The sequence below is a fragment of the Paroedura picta genome, chromosome 16 (genome assembly GCF_049243985.1).
Source record: "Paroedura picta isolate Pp20150507F chromosome 16, Ppicta_v3.0, whole genome shotgun sequence".
In the NCBI taxonomy this organism is placed as follows: Eukaryota; Metazoa; Chordata; class Lepidosauria; order Squamata; family Gekkonidae; genus Paroedura; species Paroedura picta.
In genome coordinates, this window is record NC_135384.1 from 26,475,305 (window position 1) to 26,487,947 (window position 12,643).

A 12,643-nucleotide genomic window follows, 5' to 3' on the forward strand; every position below is an offset into this window, starting at 1 on the left:
GCGCCGCCCGTCGAGGCTACGTCATCCCGCCGTCACGTGACCCGGCGCGCGGCCTCTCGCTCTCTTCTCTCCCCCCCCCTCGCCGCTTTCCATCCTCTTGAATTAAAAAAAAAGTAATTTTATTGCATTTTAGCGGTTTCGCCACAATCATTTCGGGGGACAACGGAGAAAACGCGGAAGGGACGAGGTGCGGTAGGAAGGAAAAAAATCTATACCAAAACGCGAAACTCGTTTATGGGGGAAAGAGGTCAGTAGCGGACGCTTTGCCAAAAAAAGAGAAAAAAGTTGTGTCGAAAGTGCGGAGAGGGAAACGAGTCGCGCGCGCCTCCCTCTTCCTCCGCTTGGAGACAAAGGAAGGAAGGAAGGAAGGCCTCGAGCCCGTGTCGGAGCCGGTGAGTTTGCAGACCGAGCTGGCCGTTTGGGGCCTTGCCAGTCCCTGGAAGGGCGACCAGGCCTCCCGCCTGCCCCGCCGCCTGATTTCCGCCCCGAAGCAGCCAGAGGCAAGCAGGGCCCGGTCCTTGGCGGAGCTTTCTGCCCCCCCCCTCCTCTCTCCTCCCTCCTGGCTCTGGTTGGTTTAATATATAAAATAATATATTTATTGGGTGGTTTTCTCCATTTGCGACCTGCATGCCATCGATAAGCAATGCATCAGGGGTAGTCAAACTGTGGCCCTCCAGATGTCCATGGACTACAATTCCCATGAGCCCCTGCCAGCATTCACTGGCAGGGGCTCCTGGGAATTGTAGTCCATGGACATCTGGAGGGCCGCGGTTTGACTACCCCTGCAATACACGGTCAGAGTCCCAATTGTGACCCCCCCCTCCGAGTTTGATGTATTGTTCCTGTTTACGTTTCATCTGAACTGTTTTGAGCCTTAGTATATAAAATGCAATAAATAAATGTCACCCTTTGCCCTCCTCTTCGTCAAGCTGCACAGACCCAACTCTCTTTAAGCCTCAGGCATGGATTCCAACCTTATAACTATTCATCTATTCTCCATCAAATACTATACTATGAAGTTGTAATTTTTACTGTAATTCTGCAATGGTATACACATTGACAGGCAGATGTATTCTTTGCATATAGATACATAAGTATATATGTGAATTCCCAGGGTCTTTCCCCTTTGTAAGTCTGTTTCGTTTCACCCAGCAAGACTCTAAAATGTGATAACTTGTAGCATTCATGTGTTAACCTCTTCACTTCTATGTACTACAAGTAATAGAGACCTTTATTTAAAATTTAGACCTGTGCGTACCCTGAGTCTTGAACCATTGGCACCTTGCAGTTCTTTTAGCCAAAGGGCTGCAGAATACACTGTTCTAGGGCTCACCCGGGACTTTGTTGAGCAGATGCTCTTGAGTTTCCTGTAGAAATTTAGGTTCTCAGATTCATGAGACCCTGATTGTCTTCATGCCGGGAATGATATATATATATATATATACACACACACGCGCCAGCAAATCAGGGGTGTTTTTCCCACTACAGGTGTCGTCAATTCCTATAAAACAAGATACTTTTGGTCAGTGTCCTTAATTGTTACCAGCATTTAGCATAATCTTAAGAGATGTTGTTTATAGATAAGTTTATATTGTGACTTTGGTGGCTTTTACAGAGTACAGAAAGACACGCTGCTGTCCCAAGGAGTTTCCAATTTAAAATTCAAGATGGAGTGGGAGACAGCACAGGGAGAAGAGGAAAGTGTATAATAAGTGGGAAGAATATGTGTTCAGTGCAATTTTGTATGCTTAAGTTCAGTAGGAAATTAGGATGAAGGAGTAAAGTTGGGATTCTGTTTGTGGCTTTTATAAACTGCGATCTTTATCCATTAGTGTGATCAGGGGATTCTGTTGTAACAAGTTCTGGTGCCTTGTCTGTTGAGGAAGAACTTGGTTCATGTTGTTGTATTATTATTTTTCAGATTTAACATCATCCAGTTGAACGTCTTTATCCACCAAAATGTCAAGTAAGTTCAATAGGAGTTTTCTGCTTTGTTTGTTCTATCCACATATAAAGTGGCAGATTGTGTTTCATTCCACATCTCATTAACTCTCCCCAGCCTTCCAGCCTGAGTTGCACCATGTCTTAGAAGGAGAGTGTGCAGTGGTCATAATGTAGGCAAAGGGCAGCACTGCTACTGTGTCGCTCACATGTTTGGCTTTGTCCCAGTGGCTTACTTAGGGCTGAGTGCCCTTTTGCTGCTGAAGTGGCATCTAGTCTTCTTGCATGACAGGGGATGGGGACTTTGCATGTGAAGTGGTTTGAAAACAGTTCCACCTGAGTGTTATGTTTTGTAGGAAACGTGTTAGAAAGAAAGGTTCCCATGTCAGAGCGTTTTTAAACAAGTGATCTGGGGCCCCGCATTGAGGTTATTAGGCTCTCCCTAGGAAGATCTCCCCTGAGAGGTGGGAATTTGAATGTGGTTTTATGTGATTAATATTCTAATTGTAAAGCCTTTGGGGTGTGGTGTTATAGAAACCAAATAATAAATAAAATAAAATCATCCATGTGAAAAATGGAGGGGTACTTAAATCAATGGCTGGAATGAAACAGGGAATTTGTTGTAGAGATAAATGCACTTTTGTATTGGGTTTGATTCATAACTTCTCAAGCTGTAGAGTGGATGCTCCCATAATGTAGAATCTGAGGCACATCCACTCCTCGTCCATTCATCTTTTCCTTTAATGTCTTTAAAACGCCTTGCGATTTCTAGATTCCATATCCACTACACGGTCATTAATTTTCCCCTCTTTCTTTAAACAGAAAGGCCATCTTACGCCCCACCACCCACCCCAGCCCCCACAACCGTAAGTATGCAGATATTTTTCTTAATTTCACACAGATACCAAAGTCTGGAGTCACTTTAGTCACATCACATTTGAAATGGAGAGAGTATAAGGAGCTCCATAAGTCCGAGTTCGTATCACCAATATTGGCAAGCCTTGGAGCCAGTCTGGGACAATTTTTGCCATGTTTTGTCCCTTTAGTGGTCCTTTTAAAGAACTATAATATGAAGACTGTCTAGTTTCTGGACTATTTATTTATTATATTTAAATACCTCCCTCCCTGAGGTATAACTCCACTGCAATAAAACTGATAAACAGCGTTAACGGTGGCACCAAAGCTTACTGATCTTTCCTCACTTGTTAACACCACTCACTGTTTCTCACAAGACTCCAAGGGATGATTGCTCCAGAAAATGTTTGAACAGGCTTCTTTGAATTGACCATTGATGTGGCTTTTTGAAAACTCATACCTGCGACTTCCTCTTTAGTCTTCCTTTGGGGTTTTCTCTTATAAAGCAAAATATCTTGTCAAGTTGGTAGTGACACTTGAACACACATTGCCAGGGGAAAAGAAGGCTCTTGTGGAGGGGAGACTGTGTGTTTGGGCTACAGGAGACATCTTCTGTTCTCTTCTTATTTCATTCCCAAACCGTCCATGATAGAATGGAAGGTGCATTGTGTTTTCAGATGCGAGAGTGGTAATTGAAAAAGTGCTGCCTACAGGAGTGTCACTTCCTTGTTGAAACTGATAGTTAATCCTCAGACTAGTTCTAGGTAAATCTCTCCTAACTGGAAGTGGTAGGGACATATGGGTGTTATTAATTTATCATATATGACATGTGTGTCGCATAGCTAGGAGATCCTAAGACTTCCTGATAGCCAGGCCAGAGAGGATCGAAGATGGTTTACCATTGCCTCCCTCTGCATAACAACCCTAGTGTTCCTTGCAGGTCTCCCATCCAAATGTTAGCCAGGCTACTCTTATCTTTTTATCAATAAATAATATAAGGAAGCATTTGGTTTCCACTAATTCTACAAGTACTTTAGCGAAATCGTAGTTTCATGTTACATTTGTTTCTTACCACGTTAGATTTCATTTTATTTACAGTTTTATCCTGTTGTGTAAAAAATCTTTTAACCCTTTTGCCGTGGCACTCTGTTACACGTTGGTGTTAATGCTGTGATGTTACGACCTGCAGCCACAACAATAACAGTCAATTTCTACTTCTTGTCAGCATTAAGGAGCTAAGCAAGGCCAGCCACAGTACTTGTATGTAAGACCTCCAAGGAAGACTGGGGTCACTATGTACAGATGGTTGTGGATGGTCCTTTAGCTAGATTTATCCCAAACAGCTTAGCATTCTAATAATCAAAACATCTAATTTAAATTAAGGTGGGAAACAAGCAACTGTATCAGAGTTCAGTTCAGCAGTGAAATTAATATCCAGCTGCTGTGTTTTGGACTCATTACAGTTTTTTAACACTCTTTGGAGGCAGACCCACATAGACTACATGAATGACTGTAGTGAGGTTAGTCTGTTTCAGGAAAGATCACAGCTGGTATACAGGCTTATGCTTGTCAAAAGAGTTTTGGATATTTGTTTATTGAGTGTCTGTTTGGCCCTTCTGTCTCTGAAAGTCCTCAAGGCATATGAGCATCCAGATTCCATGAAGAATCCCACAGTATACCCTGCCTTTGAAAGGGATATGCAGCCTTCTACCTAGATCAGCTGTTGTCTTTTCTGAGTTGTCATTGACTGCATTGCCTTTGGTTTCAAGGATATTCAAATGTAAACTAGGCAGGTTGCAGTTCTAAAGAGCCAGTTTGGCATAGTGGTTAGGTGTGCAGACTTCTAATCTGGCGAGCCGGGTTTGATTCTGCACTCCCCCACCTGCAGCCAGCTGGGTGACCTTGGGCTCCATACCCACAGTGCTTTGTGAGACCATGTTTCTCTGACATGGGTGGGGTGATATTGCCAGGAAATATTGCCACACTGGAAGTCAGAAGTCAAGAAAAAACCTGTCCAGCTGAGGGGCAAACCCTTGGCGGATACTGCAGGGCCAACCAAGAAGGCTACTGCACGTCTCCCAGAGGAATCCTCATTGCAGAATGTAACTTAATGAGGCTTCCTGAGATACACCACTTGGGTTTTGGCCACTGTGTGACAGAGTATTGGACTAGTTGGGCCGTTGGCCTCATCCAACATGGCTTCTCTTAGGCACAAATAGCCTCATAGAGGTGTCTTCCATCTTGTCCACTCAAAAAAAAAAGGGGGGGGGAGAACATGGTCCCAACACAGCAGTATACAAAGTGGTGTTGCTGTTTTTACATGGAAAGAGGTCTTACTGCAGTTGGGGGGGATTATTATTATTAAAATTATCTAACCTGCGGAGGAGTCGGGAGGACAGAATGGCTCATCTCTCTGGTCTGTGGTGACCTTGTTGAAATTTGCACGCAATGGAAAAGGAATGGGAAGGAAGAGCTGGATCTGCCGCACTCCCCACATTGGCGCCTCCCATTTCCCACCTTTCAGAATTTCTTCTCCGAGCCCCGCTGGCAGAAAATGGATAGAAGAAGGCTGCTGCATGCAAAGGAATTTCAGATATTTAGGCAGGAGAGGATGGTGTCCAATGCCACAGAGCCTACCCTCCAGAGCTGTATTCCCAGGGGGATTCCCAGGTCCCACTTAGCCGTGATGCCATGCTCATTACATAAACATGTGACTTCTGGGGGCATGGCAGGGAGGCACGGCCAGATGGCATTACTTTGGGGAAATCTGAAGAATTTTTCAGGGGTCACTACTGTTGAAAGGTTGAGAAAGAGTGGTTGAGATGCATGGCTAAGGTCTTTGTAATGTGAGATGGAGGCCTTCTGGAATGTGGGCGGTGGTGATATTTTTGAGATTGCCATAGATTGTGTACCCTTAAACTAAGCAACCATGTAGTTTGCCATTTGCCTGAGGAGCACAATAATCAGCCCTTGACCTACATGTTCCCATGTGCTTATCTTCGCGTCATCTTCCTCACAAGGAAAATACAGTACCGCATTCTGGTTGTTTCCATTGGGACTGTTGCCTTCACCCGTTTTTTAAAAATGACACAAGAAGAAAATAAAATACAGTGTAGAACCATTTTCCATTTATTACATCATTATACATTGTGTGTCTTCACTGACGTTCTTTTGAATGAGTTAAGCGAAAAGGTTTCATGTTATAGGACCATGTTTTCACTTTGGTCAGACCGCTATAAAGAAGTTATTTTGAATCGGGATTCTTTCTGAGCCTGCAAGCAACTTTGGAATTCTGACGTAGCAGGATGGGTGCAGGGACAAAATGACTGCTACAGCTTACCTCCAGTCACCCAGTGAAGATGCCTTGCTGCCTTAGTGATAGTTGGTACCATAACAACTCATTAAACACTGACACGGCCAGTCAGAAGCATTACTGAGCAAAAGCCCTATCTGGCCCTGCCCACTTTCCAAAAACACTTGGCTGGTGCCAGGAAAGTTATTGCACACTGTTACAGCAACAGGCACAATCCTGGAGATTCCTGCTTTAAATGGTTGTGTTGCAAGGGGTAGCAGCCTTTCTCTACTCTTTTACCATTGAGAAACCCCTGAAACATTCTTCAGGTTTCAAGAAACCCTAGAAGATGCCAGCTGGTTGAGGCTGGGTCGTGGAAGATTGAGGGTTCCTCCTCAAAACACCCTGAACATCTAGGGCAAGAAGTGTCCCCTCTTCCCAAGGTGGGTGGGCAGAGGGTGCAGGGGTAACGGGCTGAAGAGGTGGGGAGGGAGTAAGATGGGTTATACTGCCTGGGAATTTCTATTATTTTATTAATGTTTTATCAGGTGGTTTATTGCAAACCGCCATGAGGCAGCTTGGTCCAGGAGTGGCGATCAGTACATTTAGATAAATAATAAGTGGGACAATTGTGCAAAATATAGTTGGGAAGCATACCCACCCAAGAGCCCTCCCCCTCCCACCCCCTCCTGGGGTTTGTATCAGAAAGCAGCATATTACTGTTCAACATCTGTTTTAATAATTTTGCACTGCAGCCTCAAATTTTGACTTTGATCCTGAAGAAATGAAATAGCTTGAAATTTTCTTGACTAAATATTTTTTTGGAGATCTATTTGAACAAAGGGCCTGTTTGCCTCTTCATTGGTTTAGTAAATGGCAGGTAAATGAAAAGGAATTTGTATAGCATTCCTGAGTTCTCCGATCGCATCTACCTTTAAAGTAGTTTATCTCTTAATTGAGAAATAGAGAAGAAAGGAGATAGTTAAGACAGATGGATGATCTTCTCTGGGTACTTAACAAAGTCTTTTCAAGCACAGGTAAAAAATTCATGTGCAACCACAAGAAGTGTTAGGGATCTAGTTCTCCTTCTTGAACGCAGCAGATTCCTGTGCAGAGGGGGAGCAAAACTTCAATTTAAGTGGTGTCTGTATTGAGTCAAGACTTTGAGACTTCTTGAACCCTGAAGAATGTTTCAGGTGTTTCTCAACAGTAAAAATGGCTGCTCTAAATGGACAGTTTGTGGGTTTAAATGGCTCCCAAGGAGGGTTGCCAGATCTGGTTTGGGGAATACCTGGAGATTTGGGGGATGAAACCTGGGAAGGGAGCTCACCCTTGACTCCACTCTCCAAAACAGCAATTTCTTTTGGGAATTGTAGTTGTATGAAAGAGCTAAGGATCCTGATTGGGATCTTTCACTCTTGCCTCTTCTCTCGTGGAATTCCAGGAATTTAGCTGGCATATAAAGTAACTTACTGCTAAGTTCATTCCTGCAATCAGTTACTGTCACTTTAGTACTTTTTGTTGCTTGATGCCCAAGGATACATACATTAACTAAGGGATTGTCTCCATTTTGATGAATGTGGAGGAAAGGAGAGAATTGGGGGTTACACCTTGAAAACTTGACTGACTTTCTTTAATCCAGAAAGTGAGCCTTGGGGAAAGCAAGGCCTTCATGGCCTCAGAAATACCACAGCATTGACCTCAGCTTTCTGAGTAAGATACGCTGCGAACCTAGTTGGAAAAGCATCTTTGAATAGTAGATCTAAGAAATACATCAAAATTGGGTCTGGGTATCTTATGGGAAAGAATGAACTTCTGAACCATTCTCTGATCTAATTGCTGGTGGGCTTGTACAGCCTGTGTGAGTGTGTGTGTGTGTGTTTACTGTTCCTCTGAAATGGGTTCTTTCATAAAACATAAAATGTAATCACCGATAAAACTTGGCTGCCGTCATGCCAGAAGTGCTGAGGTCACGACTGTCCGGGATCTGCAACCAAGAGATTTTAAGCCAAACTTTCCTGTTTTCCTTGATCAGGTTTTCACTCCGTTTCACTGTCCCTCTTGAGAGGGAGTTGGCTGCTGCTGCTACACCTCATTTTGCTCGTTTTTAAAAAAAATTTTCCGGTTGCTTTTGCATGCTGTATTGCAAACCATTTTCATTTCTCTGTGTTCTCCTCGTCAGGACTCATTTCTCATTCGTGTTTTTGTCTCATTTGTTTCCATCAGCAAATGCCCAGCACCCCAGGGTTTGTGGGATACAATCCATACAGCCATCTGGCCTACAACAACTACAGGCTGGGAGGGAACCCGGGCACCAACAGCCGGGCCACGGTAGGAGAATCAACTATTACGTCATCCGGCAAACAACAAGAAGTGACCAGAAATGGCTTTAGAGTTAGGTTCTTCTGAATCTTGGCTGCTATCACTTTTTAAAAATATATATATATATTATCTAAAGCTGGAAATTTTTAACTTGCAATTTCTTCCCCCCTTCTCCTCATTCTTCCTTTTTTTTTCCACTGCAGGTGGGACTAAGTAGCACTTGGGGTTGTAAATTGGAACGAGACATCGGGTGAGTTCTCATGCACGTGTATCCCTTGATGGCCGAGACGTCACTTGGTGACGTGTGCGGACAAAACAGCTGTCGCAGAGGAGAGGCTGCTGCTGAGTTTCCGTATCACCTCCCACAAGGTGGTTTTGGAGACGGCTCGTGCACAGCCACCTGTGAATCCTCAAACGAAGAGGAAATCAAGCGATACACGTGCATTCGGGAATCAGCCCTTCAATTCCCATAAGAGCAGTTGATTTAGAAGCTGGGAGGACATTAGCACCTTCAGGACTCACACCCTGTTCTGACACCGACATTTAGAGATAATCGGTTGCTCGGAAAGACGACCCAGTCAGGGAAGGGGGTGGCGATGGATCTGCCCAACTTGCAGGTTTTTTGAATTTTCATCCTGACTACCCGTAGACAGAATTTCCCCCCAAGTTCCAGTGATCCACTGAAATGAAAGGTGGTTAGAATTCGAATAAAGCTTCCTCACCTTAAGAAGTGGAGAGGGGGGAGTGCTGTGTCTGTCGTCTTACATGTGGATGCACCCAGTTCTAACCACCTTTCCTAACGCCCTGGCTCGTACCGACCTTGATTCCCTTCATGCACCTATTGAAACAGGTTGTTCCTTCTGAAACGGTGCCTGACAATCTTAGCTTTTCAGCTGCCTTGACGTCATGTTACCATGATGGAGCGAGAGCTGCTTCCCTGTGCCGCCTTCCCATGGCCGTGCAGCAACATTTGGATAAAGGAACCATGGTGGTGGGGCTCATTGCATGATTCATTCTCCTGTAAATGTTGTCCTCTTAGCTGGGCAAGAATTGCATGGGAAAGAATCACATGACCTTCCCCCCCTTCACACTCATGTTTCCTGGTCAATACAGTGTAGGAAGAAGATAAAAGCTTCAACAGATTTCTAGTGCTGTGTGTATTCAGTCCTACTCTTCTGGAATTAATTAGTAACAATTATCTGTTACCAAATTAATGAGGATTAGGTCCAAGGCCTTCCGGTGTAATCACAACTCATACAGGTCTTCAACCTGCGTCTTCAGGTTCTTTTTTTTCAGACACTCAGCTTAACAAGCTAAAGTAAAGTGAGATTTCCCATAGTTTCACCGTCATTGGAAAGAAGGCAACAGAATATATGGCAATGTGACTAAAATCGTTTAAAAAACAGGAAGACCTTACTAATCCACCATGGTGGAGAATCTCTCTTCAGATAGTAGTTTGGTCACATTTTGTGATCAAGGTTTCTGAAGCCAGTAAGGTAAAGGAATTCTTGCAATACAGCTCAGCCCGTTCATGGTTAAAAAGTTTTTTACCCAACACTAAATCCCGACTCCAAACTTGGATCGAAACAAACTTTTTTTTGTTGCTGTTTCACGGATTTTCATTGTATATCTGTCATGAGTGTTTACAGCTTTCTCTGCCATGAATATTTCAATGTGTGATTTATCTTTTTTTAAAAAAAACTCTTCTTGTTTTATAAGCATTAAATTGAATCACTGAATGTCTTCAGATCCATCTCTCTGTGTGTACTTGTATACATTTGCTGATGCATACACCTTGCATACATTTTTCTACTTCAGCACGAATGGTGTATGCATTGGTCCACAGCATTTCATTAATGAGGCCTGGATAAAATATCCATCTCCCCCCCCCCCTCCCCAAATATTCCAGGTAACAGTTGTGGCCTGATGTGGCAAACCATTGGTACCACGGATATTCTGTGCATTATTGCAGTTCATTAAAGTAACCTCCTTTTAATAAAGCAGAAAATCTATGCCTTTGATCCTAAATGCCTTTGTCCCAGTCTGATTTTGCCATGGCTCTGATGTTCAGTTCCTGTACTTGGGCAGCTTCAGTGGAGGTAGTGGATCCAGAAGATGTATACATGAATCTGTTTCTTTCACTGAAGCCAAGTCTTTGTGGGCAATGGAGTTCTGGGTGCACATAGAAGATTTTGCTTCTATAAGCAGCTGCAGGTGAGGATCCAGTCCGACAATAACCCCCTTCCCCCCCCCCTTTCCAGAACAGGACTCTACTAGCGGTTGTTAGCGGTTTGGCCGAGGGTCCCTTGTGTTCACGGTGCTTCATCTGCCACCGTTGGTATCAGATCGCCACAAAGCATGCTTGATCATAGCCAGGACAATGAAATCTTGTTTGCAGCAGGTGTGTGTGTCAGACCGGGGTCAATGCCACCCTTGGAACTAGTTCCATTGAAATTGGTGGTGCTTCATTAGCAAAGCAAAAAAAAAAAGTGTGTGAGGCCAAAGTGTTTAGAACATACCATCCTTTACAGGTCATCCAGGTGAAGCTTTGATCGTTTGTTTCAAGAAGGGTTAATTGTCAAGTGCAAATGCTGTATTTTGCAACAAGATTTGTGTGTGTGTGCGTGTGGAGGGGGCGAGAAGGGCCATGCAGGTGCCAGTCGAATAACATCTCATTTGTTTTGAGTGTCTGTCTTTTTCTTTCCCATTGAGTGCAGGAATGCGCTTGGCGTTTGTACATACCTTTCAGGAAGACAGAGGTCCCTCCAGGAACTCACAGTCTAGTTCGGACACGGACAGTGCAGTTTGGACTCATGTGGTGTACAGGTTGAGGGAGCGAGCTTTGTTCTGATCCGTATCCTGGGTTCCCACCTGCTGCCCATTCCTCAGGCCTGTCTTTATGGAACCAGTATAACCCAAGAAGGCCTTGAGTGAAAAAATATCCGTTCAGCTTCAAACTTTGCCTTACTCTGTTTCCTCTCCTTTTCCTAAACTTGCCTGTTCTTTTCTTAGTTATTGAGGTTGCATTCACACCCAAATTTTACTGCTGGCTCGCGACTGGGACTGTCCTTCGTGCTGTACACAACCTGTGGTTTCCCTTGGGAAAATCCAATATGGGTTAACACCACAAGAGCCAGCATAAGGAAGGGCAGCCTTTGGCGGGACCAAGATTCAGAGTTGTCATTATCCGGATGAAGAGCTGTGTAATAATTTAGAGGCTTCTATCAAAAGTGCCATCTCCGTCGACCCTTTTGTAGGAGATTTGAAGCCCTGTTCACAGCACGAAACATTGGGAGGGAATCAGAAATAATTCAATCCCCGTGGATGCTACAGAAGTAAGAAAACGGGAGTCTGATTCAGATTCTGGAGCAAAAGTTTCAAAGACATGTGAATGCAGCCTCAGGTAGTTAGAGCAGGTAGAGTAACAGTTGCTCTCATTAGAAAGGGGGGGGCGGGGAATGAGCGCTTTGAACTCAGATTTTGAGCAAGTTGCTGGTGGTGCTACCATGAAAACTGCTTCTACCAAATGCATCCGGATTGCTAGTCACGGAATGTCATGGTCTCCCTGATCCCGGGTCCTTAAATGATGTACTCTATTCTCATGAGAGCCAATGGTGTTACCTGTGCCTGTGTCTTGTTTACCATCGCGTGTCTCTCTCCTGCGCGTTCCCCAATGTGCGAGATAAGATAACCAGTGGATTTTATTTGGTTCTTCTCTAGGCATCGTCGGGTATTACCATCCCTAAACCCCCCAAGCCTCCGGATAAGCCCCTCATGCCCTACATGAGGTACAGCAGGAAGGTGGGTACAAAATGCTTAGTCTTCCTTTCAGCCAGCTGCACTTAACGCGCCCGTGCCTAACCTTGTCCGTAGATGCCCTCAAGCGTATTGGCAGTCGAAACTCAACCCTGAGCGCTTGGCTTAATTTTATCGTTTTGTTTGTTTACGGGAAATGTTAAGCGTGCCGTTGTCCTCTGTGTTCACCAGGAAGGCAGTGGCGAACCACCTGAGTGGAAGGGCCAAAAAAAAAAAAAAAAAAACCCAGCCCAGAATGAAACATGGGCACCACGCTGCCGGGGGAGACCTGAAGATCTCTTTTATTATTTAACGTTTAGGAAGAAAAAAAAGGCATAGCGCTTAACCACCACTTCCTCTGCAGACCAGGACGCAAACGGTGACTTGTTGACAGAGCTTTCTGTCGTAAAGTAATCGGCTGTTTGGCGGGCATAGCAA

At 44.3% G+C, this 12,643-nt stretch overlaps 1 protein-coding gene across 5 annotated transcripts in view; it reads left to right on the forward strand.

The window, feature by feature from the left end:
- The first annotated feature begins 257 nt into the window (after window positions 1–257).
- SMARCE1 (SWI/SNF related BAF chromatin remodeling complex subunit E1) overlaps window positions 258–12,643 on the forward strand; it is a 28,078-nt gene continuing 15,692 nt past the window's right edge. The window contains exons 1-5 of one of the 5 annotated variants that reach the window (XM_077312827.1): window positions 258–392; window positions 1,922–1,966; window positions 2,764–2,807; window positions 8,315–8,419; window positions 12,131–12,211. In XM_077312827.1, the coding sequence (XP_077168942.1) occupies window positions 1,960–1,966; window positions 2,764–2,807; window positions 8,315–8,419; window positions 12,131–12,211 (237 nt within the window). In that variant the 5' untranslated portion in view covers window positions 258–392; window positions 1,922–1,959. The other 4 variants (XM_077312824.1, XM_077312826.1, XM_077312828.1 and 1 more) reach the window with 4 other exon arrangements.